Genomic DNA, 13,812 nt, shown 5'->3' on the forward strand with positions numbered 1-13,812 from the left:
GGTCTCTGCATCTATAAGAGACGCCTTGGAAGGCCCCGATGGATACAGCATCTTTGCCTCTATTTTCTGTTTTATTTTCCTGTGCCGTCTAACTCTGAGTTGGCTTCGGTGGGTAGGAAAAAGCCACATTGCAATGAACAAACAAACAGAGCTCTTAGTTTTCTTTGGGAAAGAGTGAGAGTAAGATCTTTAAACATGCTGCCTCCAAAATCACATCACACCAACCAAAGGGAAAGGGGAAGCAAACAGAAGTGAGACCAAGAGAGGAGGAAGGCCAGGTTCCCCCATCTGTTCACCGTTTCCTAAGTATCTCCCACACGCCAGTGCTGTGCTGGGATGAAGGTGGCATAGGGTGGTAGGAAGAAGATGAGAAGATTGGGCTCAAAGGCTGGTTCATTTGTTTACTTCCAGTACGACCAGTGACCTTGAGCAAGTCGCTCAACATTTCTGAACCTGTCTCCTCCATTTGGAAGAGAAGCGCATGAGAAGCCGTGGAGAGCCTCACGTGTCTCAGGCTCTGTGCAGGGTGGTCCCATTTGATTCTCACAGCTACCTGGGAACTGGTGGTTCCCACCTTACAGATGACAAAACTGAGACTCAGGTTGTACTTGAGAGCTGTGTGGGACCACTCAGCTGCTATGTCATGGTTGCCTGGCTTTAAAACTAGAGGCTGCAGTGTAGGGATGGGACTCCACACTCCACTGGCCACATGGGTGACACTAGGACACTAGCAGCAGGGAAGACACCAGACTTGGTTGAAAATGGTTTGTGGACTCTACATCACAGTGAGCATGTAGACTGCTCTTCTGACAGGGCTCCTAGACCTGGGGAAGCTTTCCAACAAGTAGAGGAAAAGGGAGCGAGCTGGACACAGAGAAATGGGAGCCACTCAAAACCAACTCAGATGCTGCGGAGGGCCCCGTGGAGACCCTGAAGCCGGTCCCACCTAGCACTTTGGTTTGAACACAGGCTCTGGAGGAAGAAGAAACAGGAGAGGATTGAAAAGAGATTGGGAAGATGGGCTTACATGCCCCAGTACATCAGGGTTTCCCAAGTGTGACTCCCATTTCACAGCCGTTCCCTAGCCGGATTGCACAGGAATCCGTGCTGCCTCTTCAAATCTGGTAGGGAGGTATTTACTTAACGGGCATGAGGACAATATGACTAGCACAGCCAACCTGGGATTTCACGCTTATTAACGCCTAGGATGAGGCTGAAGTAAGTGGGATGCTGGGTAATTCCCGGGACTCAGGTTGCATAAGTGCCAGGTGCCAGGCTCAGGGTGAGGGAAGTGACCTAAGTTTGGAAGCCACAACACTAAATCAGCCCCCTCAAAAGCCGCAGGCCCCAGAGGTGACTGATAACTTCACCCCAGGGTGGCTAGATTTTCAGTAATAAAAATACAGGATGATCATTTAAATTCGAGTGCAGATAAACAATGAATAAAATGTTTTCAGTATATATATGCCCTATGCAATATTTGGGACATACATATATTTTTAAAGCATTTGTTTATCTGAAATTCAAGTTTAACTGGGCATGCTATATTTTATCCAGCAATCTTCCCCCAGCCTCATAGAAGGCCAGGTGGATGCTCATGGAATTGAGTTGTCACCTCCCCTCACTGCCCTCCTGGCCTGGACCCATAGGAAGAGGCTTACATACAGAGGGATGCCCTTACATAGCTGGTCTCTTGGATGCCAGTTCCTTTAATTAAACTGCAGGGATGAAATAAAGTATGTTAAAGGAAAGATTAAAATTGATTCCCTTAGCGCAATGAAAGCGAAAGCTATTGAGCGGGATACTTAAGGAAACAAAGCACTTCCACAATGAAGAGTGCAGCCAGCTCCAGCTCAGAGCAGCAGGTGGAAGTGGAGAAGATTCCTGCCCGGCAGAGATGAGAGGTGGAGCTGCCACATGGGGAGGTGGTTTAGCAAGTTGGGTGCCAGCGAGCCCAGCAGGAACGAGTTTCTCCTCACTCTCAGTGAGGCCTGAGTACCTGGGAGAGCTGCACAGCTCTGCCTCTTAGCGTCAGAGAAAGCCAGCTGGGAGAGAGAGGGGAGGAGGGAGCTGCAGAGGTGAGATAGGGATGGGGAGTATCCACACCTGCATGCATAAGCACTGACTGAGTGCCTGCTGGGTACCAAGCCCTGAGCCAGGTGTTGGGTCTTGTCTCAAGCTCTTTACGGGGAGACCAACCGGGGTTGCCTAAGTTCTCAAGGGCCCTGGCTTCTCAACCAGGGAGCTCAGAGACATAGAAAGGGAGAAAGAGAATTGCAGATATTGCTGGGGACATTGTGAAAGCATGTGGCATTGAGATGCTGCTGACTATAGATATTTGGAGAAGGACAACCCTGGGCTAGGACTCCCTTTTTACTCCCAATGAAAGTGAGGCACAAAAGCTATTGTGGGTTTTGTGGGGCCTTGTGGTAGAGTTAGGATTTGAACCCAGGTCTGATTGTCTTTGAAACCCTTAATCATAGTGCTTTGCTTTGCTTCCTTCTAGACTGTGAGGGGTCATGAGAGGTGTTTAAGCAGGGAGAGATGTCATCAAAACAAAAAGTTGATGAAATTAATCTGACACTGGTGGGGCACGGTGGCTCACGCCTGTAATCCCAGCACTTTGGGAGGCCAACCAGGTGGATCGCCTGAGCACAGGAGTTTGAGACCAGTCTGGGCAACATGGCAAAACCCCGTCTCTGCTAAAATACAAAAAGTTAGCTGGGCATGGTGGTATGCGCCTGTAGTCCCAGCTACTCAGGAAGCTGAGGCAGGAGAATTGCTTGAACCCAGGAGGTGGAGGTTGCAGTGAGCCAAGATTGCGCCACTGCACTCCAGCCTGGTAACAGAGGGAGACTCAGTCTCCAAGAAAAAAAAAAAAAAAAGGAAATTAATCTGGTACTATGTCTGTGGCCAGTTTAGATGTAAATGCACAGTGAGGAGGATGCCAGCTCGGGAATGTGGGAGGGAGCAGGTAGGAACCCAGGTCAGGGGGCTGATGGGGGTGGAGGACGGGGTTTGCTGAAGGATCTGCTCAGGGGGGTAAAGGTGGAGTTGATGATGGGATGAAGTTTTCAGATCTGGCTGCTACAGGCAGGGAAAGGATGACAGCGCAGTAGCTTTGGACACGCTGGATTTGAAGCGATATCACATGGTCCCCAAACAGCGCTCTGGGCAGCAGCCCAGTAGTAGAAAGCAGAGGGGCCTTGGGGCTGGCCTGACCTGGGTATGCAAATCCGCACTCCTTTTCAGTAGCACTGTGACCACAAACTATGTACTTAACCTTTCTGAGCCTCAGTTTCCTCTCTAGTGAAATGGAGAGCCATGATACCTACTGTATAGGATGTTGGCGATAAGGAGAAAACACATAAAGAGACAAAGAAGGCTGGTGTAATGTACATCTCTGAGCTGCAGCAGAGATGGTCCTAGAGTTGGAATGGACGGAAATGCGTGTCTTTTTATTAATCTGATTTTTTTTTTTTTTTTAAGACAGAGTCTTGCTCTGTCACCCAGCCAGGCTGAAGTGCAGTGGCACAATGTCGGCTCACTGCGGTCTCTGCCTCCGAGGTTCAAGCGATCCTCCCGCCTCAGCCTCCCGAGCAGCTGGGACTACAGGCGCACCACCTCGCTGGGCTAATTTTTGTACTTTTAGTAGAGATGGCGTTTTGCCACATTGGCCAGGCTGGTCTCGAACTCCTGACCTCAAGTGATCTGCCCACCTCAGCCTCCCAAAGTGCTGGAATTACAGGCATGAGCCGCAATGCCCGGCCTCATCTGATGATCTTTTTAATTGAATTCCTACTGTGTGCTGGGCCCTGGGGAGACAGTGTGGAGAGGCTGAGGGGAAACTCAGTCATCACACAAAGCTGAGCTCACCCTTGATCGTGAGCTAAATGGAACAGGAACAGGTTATCCTGCTCAGTGCAAGCATCCCAGCGCACAGTAGGCATGCAGTAAATGGTAGTGAATGCTTGAAATGCAGCACAGACCCCACTCTTTTAGGGTCACGGAGGCAGAGGCAGCAAGCCTCCCCTGAGCATGTCAAAGCTGGTGCAGAGGGGAGAGGTCAAGTCTGTCTTTGTAACCACTTTCTACACTGGAAACTCCCAACTGGGGTGAGGCATTCAAGAAAAGGCAGGGAACTGGGGAGCAGGGTTTTGATACTCAGTTTTGTCATCCCATCTTCTTTTCTCCCAAGCTCGCATTTGTCTTACCTTTTCCAAATCTTTGAAAAATGCTGGCTAAACCTAGGGGAGTTGATTATGTGCTCTCAGCAGGCCGGGAAACTGGGGAGAAGGAAAAACAGCCAAAAATAACCAGCATTACGAGGCTGCCCTTCAAGGCCTCAGTAGCACGTGACCCTGGGCAGCCCTTTCCCATCCTTGGACATCAGTTGACCCATTTCTGAAAGGAACCCCGAGTTTAAAGGTGCGGTCCCATCATACCCTGCAGCATCTTCCCTTTCAGCCCCTTCTATTTTTGTCACATATTTGTTTTTATTGGAAGGTTAGTTTTATTTTTGCCTCTATTTTTAAATTCCTTCATTAAAAGTAATTTTTTTAAGAGAGAGGATCTTGCTCAGTTGTCCAGGCTGGAGTATGGTGGTGCAATCGGAGTTCACCACAGCCTCGAACTCCTGGACTCAAGCGATCCTCCTGCCTCAGACTCCCGAGTAGCTAAGGACTACAGGCACACACCACTGTGCCTCACTATTATTATTATTTTTAATAATAATAATAGTCTCATTATTGCCCAGGCTGGTCTGCAACTACTGGGCTTAAGCAGTCCTCCCACCTCATTCTTCCAAAGCTCTGGGATTACAGGCATGAGCCACTGTATCTGCCAGAAATATTTTTTTTAATTACAAAATAAAGCTGCGTCGTTGTAAGAATCTAAGCCATATGTACTGCTTTAACAGAAAGCTAGTTTTCTCATTTATTGCTGTTTCTTTTAGTAGATTAAAGTGTTGTTTACATTTTAAGGTAATGTAAGAATGCGTGGTTGAGGTAAAAACCTCAACAATGTAAAAATGTAGGAGGAAAATTACGGATGTCCGCCTTCATGGCTTGCCTCATCCTACCCCAGCTTCACCCCCACCTTGGCCCTGAGATGACTGTTGTTTCTATAAGGGGATCCTTGGGAATGTCATCGTAGACCCACCCACCCCTCAAAGCCATTGCTGAGTCATGGGGATGTGCCCCCTTTTAATGACAAGAGCATGGACTCTGGGTCAGGATCAGAAGGCCAGCACTGCTGTTGACTTGCTGTGTGACCCTCAGGCATCCGCACATCCTCTCTGATCCTGGATGACCTCCTTGGCAGGCTGGCCCAGAGGAGAACTGGGATCTGGGCTGTGAAGTCCCTAGCGTGAATCCTGCAAACAGCCCAGGTGACTGTGTTGTGTGGTGGTCTTGGCAGGTTGGGGACCAGATTCTGGAAGTGAATGGGCGGAGCTTTCTCAACATCCTACACGATGAGGCGGTCAGGCTGCTTAAGTCATCTCGGCACCTCATCCTGACAGTGAAGGACGTCGGAAGGCTGCCCCACGCCCGCACCACTGTGGACGAGACCAAGTGGATCGCCAGTTCCCGGATCGGGGAGACCATGGCAAACTCGGCAGGGTCTGGCCACTCTGCTCGCTCCGATCTCCAGACCCCAGGCCATTTCTGAAAGCCAGTGATAGCCACTTCCCATCCCTCCACCGCCCTGGCTCTCCTCTCAGCCTGCAGTCCCCACACCAGGGCCCTCCACTGGCAGGACATGACCTGGGCACATCCCTCTCCTCTCTTGGCCTCAGTTTCCCCACGGAAAGCTGAAATACACATCCAATTGTCTCATTCTTTATTTGTCCCCAGGCAAATTACTTAACTCATTCTTCAGACCTTAATTGCTTCCTCTAAAAAGTGGGGACCATAACCCTGCCCTCATCCCATATCTATCTGTGCAGGTGAAAGAGAGGGAGGGAGAGGGAAAGAGAGAGATGCTTTGGGGGGTATTTGGCCAGAGGCCACCACGCTGGAGCCTATGAACAAATCTGGGTGAGAGGGTCTTAAAGTCATAAATGAAGATCCAGTTGCCAGGTGTCTGCATAGTTGCCAACAATGTAATGTGCCACCTTTTGATCTTCATCAGAAATCTTAGCCCAGTGGCCCCCTGGCCAAATACACCACAGATCATCTCTCTCTCTCTCTCTCTCTCTCTCTCTCTCTCTCTCTCTCTCTGTGTGTGTGTGTGTGTGTGTGTGTGTGTATGTGTATCTCTGTGTGTGTGTGTCTCCCCCTTCCCTTCCTTTCACCTGATTAGTATTAAACATTTTTAAAGTTACCTGCCAACATCTATAAAGACACCAGGTTTTCTATAAAAAAACTGGATTTCTGGATGCTTCTTAAAATCAGGAAGTCTGGCAGCCTGAGCCCACATGGGCTGGAGCTGAGCCGCACCTGCGAGTTGCATCTGGGATCTCCAGTTCACTGGCCCCTAAGCTCCTGAGGGTTGGCCTGACCCTGAGGTTGCCAGTCAATCACTATTTCTTCCCTCCACTCCTTGTGTTACCTGCCTAGTCCTGCGGGGTTGGCAACGACTCAAGAGCCCACCCTGGGTGGTTTTGGAGGTGCCGTCCACACTGCTGATTGGGAGACTGGAAGCTGCCAGTCTGTCCAGAGTTTCATTTACCCCTGAGTAGCCCCCAGACTGAACTGGCAGCGAGTGGCGGCCACGATGTATGGTTCTCTCGAAGCTTTGCTGTTCCTGCCCCAAGTCACCCTGTCCCTTGCCCACGCCCATTTGATCTGCTCAGATGCACAACTGGAGACGTGTGTCTTTCCCCACAGGTTTCTTGGCGATCTCACAACAGAAGGAATAAACAAGGTAGGGCATCCTCTAAGGGGTATCCTCTGCTTCCTCACAGCTCCCTGAGTGAGGAGGTCTGGCCAGCCAGAGGGTGCCGAGTGGCTTACACTTCCTCATTCTGACTGGGCAGCCCCTTATCTGCCCACCCCCCATCCCACTTATCTATGACTGACTGCTAGGTTCTGGGCACCACCCTGGCACCAGGGTTGATGGCAGTGAACAGAGCAGACCAGGTCCCTGCCCTCATGCAGGTTATACTCAGCGAAGGAGGTGTAAAGACAAAACAAATTCTAATTAAGAAAGATAGTACTATCAAGGCAAGGTACTGGAGGTTATGAGCGAGAGTAACAAATGAGACACCACACTTAGACGGGATGGAAGGGCAGAGGGGGAGTGGCATGGCCACTCAGCTCTACAACAGCTCAGAATTCCTGGGCTTCTGTCTTTCTGTCTTGCAGCCAGGATTTTACAAGGGCCCAGCCGGCTCCCAGGTGACCCTGAGCAGCCTGGGGAACCAGACACGCGTGCTGCTGGAGGAGCAGGCTCGGCACCTGCTGAACGAGCAGGAGCGCGCCACCATGGCCTACTACCTGGATGAGTACCGTGGTGGCAGCGTCTCCGTGGAGGCCCTCGTCATGGCCCTGTTCGAGCTGCTCAACACCCATGCCAAGGTGACCCGCACCGTGCCTCCCAACTGGCTTCAGCGTTTCCGGGGCTCTGCATCCTGCCCTGCCCCCGCTCCTTTGCTGAGAACCTACAAGGGGTCAGGCCTGAACTGAACCCTGGGCAGAGACCTGGGACTGAGGCAGCCTCCCACCCCTGGGAAGCTCACAGACTCCTGGGGGAAACAGACATTTAAAGCACCCTGTGACAGGGGCCCTGTCGCAGTGGCTTCCAACGCTGAGTGCATAGAATCACCTGGATTGCTCTTAAAAGCGATGCTCGGGCCCCATCCTAGGCTGGTTAACACCTCATATCTGGGGATGGGAGCCAGCCGTCAGTCATCTTCACAAGCCCTCCAGGTGACTGTGCTGTGCCACCAGCTTTGAGAACGCTGCTCCAAGCTGTTTGAGGTCCAGAAACCGTACAAAGGAAGAGGTGGTGAAATCCACTGGGAGGGGTTATGTTTCGGAAGACTTAACAGAGGAAATAGGATTTGGAGACGAGTATTGGAAAGGGTATTCTGGGTGGAAGGGACGGACAGCCAGAGGCTTCGTGGCTTGAAATGTTATAGTGTGTCCAGGGAGTCACAGCCACGTGTGCTTGCCGAGAAGGTGACAGGGAAGCAGGAGTCAGATGATGTTAGGCCCGGTGTCCAGGTGACAGTGTTTGGCCTTTCTCTTGAGAGCACTGGGGAGCCAGACAGTTAAGGAGGGGAGGCAGGGTCACGTTTGCATGCCAGTCCTTTGGGGGTAGCAGGACCCCTGTTCCACCTTCTGGTAGCGCTCCCTGCTGAGTGCCCCTTTTGTCCCTGCCTCCAGTTCTCACTCCTCTCTGAGGTGAGAGGCACCATTTCCCCGCAAGACCTAGAACGCTTCGACCACCTGGTGCTGAGGCGTGAGATTGAGTCCATGAAGGCGCGGCAGCCCCCAGGCCCTGGGGCTGGGGACACCTACTCCATGGTCTCCTACAGTGACACGGGTTCATCCACAGCCAGCCACGGCACCTCCACCACCGTCAGCTCGGCCAGGGTGAGCTTCCCCTGCCTTGATCCTGGCTTAGTAGCCAAGGCAGAGTTAAGATGCTGGCTTTGGAGTGAGACCAGCTCGAGTTCGAATCCCAGCACCACCACTTACCAGCGGTGTGCCTTGCCTCTCTGAGCCTCAGTTTCTTCATCTGTAATAACCTAATAGTTGTTGAACGTCTACTGCATGCCAGGCATGGGCTCTCGGGGACAACAGGTGAACAGGAGAGATGTGGCCCTGCCTCCTGGGGCTTGCAGTCTGGGAAGCTGGGGAAGAAAGGTGAAAAAAAAAGTAGGTAATTAGGCAAATAGAAAAAGATCATTAGAATCCTTGGGAATGCCTCTGGCATGGTGCCCACTCCCGCTGGGCACTCAGTAGATGGTAGTGGGCGTGGTAACTTGGACTGTGATTTTTATTTTCCTCAAGAGGCCACCCTTTTGTCTCTGGAGCCCAAGCCCAGTTTTACTTTTTTTTTTTTTTTTTTTTCTGAGATGGTGTCTTGCTCTGTCACATAGGCTGGAGTTCAGGGGCGCAATCTTGGCTCACTGCAACCTCCACCTCCCCAGGTCAAGCAATTCTCCTGCTTCAGCCTCTTGAGTAGCTGGGATTACAGGTGCCTACCACCACGACCAGCTAATTTTTGTATTTTTTGGTAGAGACGGGGTTTTGCCATGTTGGCCAGGCTGGTCTCGAACTGCTGACAACAGGAGATCCGCCCACCTCGGCCTCCGAAAGTGCTGGGATTACAGGTGTGAGCCACTGTGCCTGGCCCCAGTGTGACTTTCTTGTAGACTCACCAGCCCCCTAGCAAAGCATCTGGCTATCTCAGGGTATGGTTCTGCCCCCCTGGATGCCTGGAGGCAAATGAATCCCAGGAGGCCTTTGCAAGGAAGGGACAGGAGGATATGCCTTGTTACCTGTCTTGGGAAACAACTGGTTATTAGGTCCATGCAGTGGAAGAGTCGGGGCTGGAGGTCAGGAGAGCTGGCTTGACCCCATACTCTCCTCTGTGCCCTTGTTTCTCACCTTGAGGTCATTCATCACCACTCTTCTATGGAAAGGGAGTGGGGAGAGTAATGTTTCTTAAGCAGGCAGTTGCTCCCAGATGCTGAACTGAGAGCTCTTTCTGGAGGAATCTCAGACTGGAGGCAGATACAGTGTTAGCTGTCTTGTTAAATGGGAGAGTAGAAGCTCAGCAGTGTGCAGTGGTGGCCAGGGTTGCAGACACAGGTGGTTAATGAGTGAGGATGAGCTTGCAGCCACCAGGAAATGGCCCGGGAGCATGCACCCCTCTCTTTTGCAAACTCGAACTCCTAGTGTGACTTTTCTTTAGCCCTGGGGTTCTAGGTTTCTGAAGGTGATTCTTTTATACTCTTTTACCTCTATCCTTCCCATCCTGAGTTGCCATCGTTTCCAAGGGTGCTCATTTCCTTCCTGGGATATCCCCACAAGTTGCCCTGCATTCCTCTGGGGCTGGACATGGCTGCAGCAGCGGCAGTTTCATGTTCTGGGACAAGCAGATCACTTCTGGGGCAGGGAAGAGGCTGTCCTTCACCCCAGGCTCTGAGCACATACTTTGATATGGCATTTGGGTGAGGATCTGGTTTAAGGGTGCAGGTCCTTAGCCTGATGACTGTTTCTGTCTAAGATGGGCTCCACTGAGATTGGCCTTGATAATGTCAGGCCTCAGCAGCCATGAGCCACTGCTCTGAAACCTGGGAAACTGCAGACTGTGCTTCTGCAATGGTCCGTTTAGAATCAGAGATGAAATATCCAGTGAGTGGGGTGGGATGTGTTTCGGTCTGGGAGGCAAGAGGTCTAGGTTTGAGCCCCAGCCTCTCTGGTCTTCAGTTTCTGCATGGATAAAATGGCCTGGGGTCCTTGCTGGTTCTGACTACAGCAGCCCGAAGCCCTGAGGGCAAATCAGGCTGGAGTGCCAGGAGTCGGGTGACTATCTTGCCTGGCAAGGGCTCTAGGCAGGGGTCAGGAGCCCCCAGCTCGGCACTGGCCCACAGCGACCTTGTCCCAGCTCTGGGAGCTCTCCCCTACCTGAGAAGCACCATCTGGGGCCAGTCCAGATCCCAGCTGTGGAAGTTGGCCCTGCTCTGCCAGAGGGGGCTCTCACTGCAAGTTGGGGCACCCTGGGGAAGGCAGACCTCAGAAAGGCCATAGGATGGTTTTATACAGAGAGTTTTTCGGGACAGATGAAAAGGGTGGTCCTGAAGGTTTTCCCCAAGTTTCTGAGGTGGGAACGACTCAGAATTTGTGACTGTGAAAGTCCGTGGCCCACCACGTGGCACATGCATGTCAGGATCAGGACTCACCTAGACCAGGATGAGCTCCTGGAGGTGATTCGAAGAGAAAACTGTGCAAGCAGGAAAGGCAGCGTGGAAAGGGCACAAGCTCGCGGTGCCTTGGTTTCCTCTTTTGCAGAGGGGCAGTGATACTACTTCCCCCAGCTTGTTGGGAGGATTAAATGAGAGGATGCCCATGGGTCCAGGGTGAGTAACCTGCTAGCACCAGCATCCCAGAAGTGCTGGCCACACCCCGAGGGCAGGTGCAGCCTCGGTTCTTTCGGACCCAGCCCCACCTGGCGGGGGAAAACTACCTGGAGATGGTACCCAGGGCCTTGGGGACCCGTGGAGGCTCTGGAAGGTGCGAGGCTGAGGGACTGCCACCGCCCCTCTGACCTTCATCCCACCCAGGTACCCTCCACATGCGCAGCCCAGAGCTGCCTTCCACAGATTCAGCTTCTCTGACGTCACAGGGCTTGGGCCTCCCTGAGGTCCAGGCCTTCTCCAACAGAGGCTTCCAAACAGGGCCCTCCTTGAAGCTCCGCCTTTCATTAGCAGGTGTGACCTCACACAATTCACTTCCCTTCTCTGAGCTTGTCTTTCTGTCTGGGAATAGGGATCCCAGCCCCGTCCCAAAGTAAATGACTGTCTCCTGAAGGCCCTTTAGCAGGGACAAATGTCATTTCTTCAGAACAGGGGCGTCTCCCCTGTTTCTTTCAAGGAGGCAGGCAGAATGAAGGGGTGCCGGTCATGGCGGCGGGGTCTTTCCCTCCCCTCTCTCTTGTATTCCTCCCCAAAGCGTTCAAGGTAAATAGAAAAGGGGTTTGGAGAATGTGTGGATTTTGCACGTGTGTGTGCGCGTGTGTGTTTGGGGAAGGGGTTGTTGTTGTTGCTGCACCCACCCATTCCCTAATATTTATTTGATGTATCTTTTCTTTTTGCCTTTTGCTCATCCTTCCTCCCCAGGAGCGGCTGCTGTGGCTTATAGACCTGATGGAGGTACCGTCCTTCCTGCCAGTGGGGACTGTGGGAGTCCCTTAGCCAGGGGCCGGGGTAGGGGGCTGTGGCCTTTTCTGCCACCCCCGTATGTCTGCACCCATTCCTGGTGGGGACCAGGGATTCTTACTGGTGCTGACTGTATTTCCAGGTCACCAATTCATCAGGTTTCCTGGGCTCTGGAGTGAGAATCCCCTCCATTCAAATCCCAGCCCTGCCACTTTCTTGCTGTGAGACCTCAGGAAGTGGTTTCACCTCTCTGAGCTCAGTTTTAGGATCTGTAAAATGAGGATGGTAATTTCTGTGCCGTGATGTTGAGAGACCCCTTGGCCTTTGCATATGCCACATTCTTTCTGTCTGGAATGTTCTTCTCCCCACTTCCTATAACCTGACTGTCTCCTATGTGTGCTTCAGCCCTCAGCTCAGAAGCTACCTCTTCCAAGAAGACTTCCCTGATCCTCCCAAGGGGAGCGACTTTCAGGCCAAGACTCCTCTTGCCCCCGGGCTTCCTTTGGTCACAGCTCTTGCCTCATTATGTCCTATTGTAAAAGCCTGTACAGGGCTGGGCGCGGTGGCTCATGCCTGTAATCCCAGCCCTTTGGGAGGCTGAGGTGGGTGGATCACGAGGTCAGGAGATCAAGACTATCCTGGCTAACATGGTGAAACCCCATCTCTACTAAAAATACCAAAAAAAGTTAGCCAGGCATGGTGGCGGGCGCCTGTAGTCCCAGCTACTCGGGAGGCTGAGGCAGGAGAATGGCGTGAAGCTGGGAGGCGGAGCTTGCAGTGAGCGGAGATCGCGCCACTACACTCCAGCCTGGGCAACTGAGCAAGACTCCGTCTCAGAAAAACAAACAAACAAACAAACAAATAAAAACCTGTACAGGTTTCCCAGTTACCCACTGTGACTGCTGACTCTTAAGAGCAGCAACCGCATGTGCGGTTACCATTGAGTCCCTATCCCTAGTACTCACACAGACCCGAGCCCATAGTTTGGGCCTTTATTAATAACAATAGTAGCTGAGATTTGTTGGGTGTTCTTTATGGTACTGTGGTAGTGCTTTCCATTCATATCTTCTTTGACTATCCCAGGAGCTAGGAGTTGTGAGTACTGCTGTGATCCCCATTTTACAAAGAAAACCAAAGCTCAGAGAGGAGAAGCAACTTGCCCAAGGTTGCACAGCTAGTGAGTGATGGAGCCTGAATTTGAACCCAGGCCTGCTCGACTCTGAGCTCTGTTGTTATCCCTGCCATCTGGCTGTGATTCTTCCCTGAAGGATCTCACCAGCTCCTTGTTAAGCATCATCTCGTCATCTGTCTGCCTCTCTCCTCCCTTCCTCCTCCTTGTCCTTCCTTTCTGTTAACAAATATTGAGCACTTGCTGTGTGCTATGTACAGTTTGAGGTGCTGGGGTTACAGTGGTGAACACCAAAGAAATCCTTTCCACGATGGAGTTGAGCAGAGAGCCGGAATGCCAGGCAATACAAAGGATATAGATAACTGAAATACACAGTAAGCTAAATGATGACAAGTGCTAGGGAGAAAAATAAAGCAGGTAAGGGGGACTGGAGAGGGGTGGGGTGGTTAAGGAGTGACCCTTGAGTCAAGACGTGCAGGTGGTGAGGGAGAAAGCCATGCCCACATCTGGGAGAAGAGCATTTCCAACAGAAGCAGCTGCATGTGCAAAGGCCCTGAGGTAAGAGTATGCCTGGAGTGTCAGAGAATTGCAGGTGGCCAATAAGGCCAGAGCAGAGGGAGTACAGGGGCAGACGTGCTGAGGGCTTTGACTTTGACTCTGAGTGAGATGGGAGCCCTTGGCAGGGAAGAGCAGGAAACTGATGTGGTCTGACTTCGATTTAACAGGATCCCCCTGATTATTGAGAATAGATAAGAGTGGGTTTTGTACCAAGGTGAACTGGTTCATTCCCAGGAACCAGCCACACCCAGAGGTCTGTGGGCCAAGAAGGGCCTGGGAAGGTCATGCAGCC

The 13,812-nt window shown here is 51.9% G+C and overlaps 1 protein-coding gene across 3 annotated transcripts in view; it reads left to right on the forward strand.

Moving 5' to 3' along the window:
* WHRN (whirlin) overlaps positions 1-13,812 on the forward strand; it is a 103,260-nt gene that overhangs the window by 72,571 nt on the left and 16,877 nt on the right. For all 3 annotated transcript variants that reach the window (XM_025360430.1, XM_025360431.1, XM_025360432.1), the window contains exons 4-7: positions 5,419-5,621; positions 6,831-6,867; positions 7,308-7,520; positions 8,331-8,540. In XM_025360430.1, the coding sequence (XP_025216215.1) occupies positions 5,419-5,621; positions 6,831-6,867; positions 7,308-7,520; positions 8,331-8,540 (663 nt within the window). The remainder of the gene's footprint in view (positions 1-5,418; positions 5,622-6,830; positions 6,868-7,307; positions 7,521-8,330; positions 8,541-13,812) is intronic.

The sequence above is a fragment of the Theropithecus gelada genome, chromosome 15 (assembly GCF_003255815.1).
Source record: "Theropithecus gelada isolate Dixy chromosome 15, Tgel_1.0, whole genome shotgun sequence".
Lineage (NCBI taxonomy): Eukaryota > Metazoa > Chordata > Mammalia > Primates > Cercopithecidae > Theropithecus > Theropithecus gelada.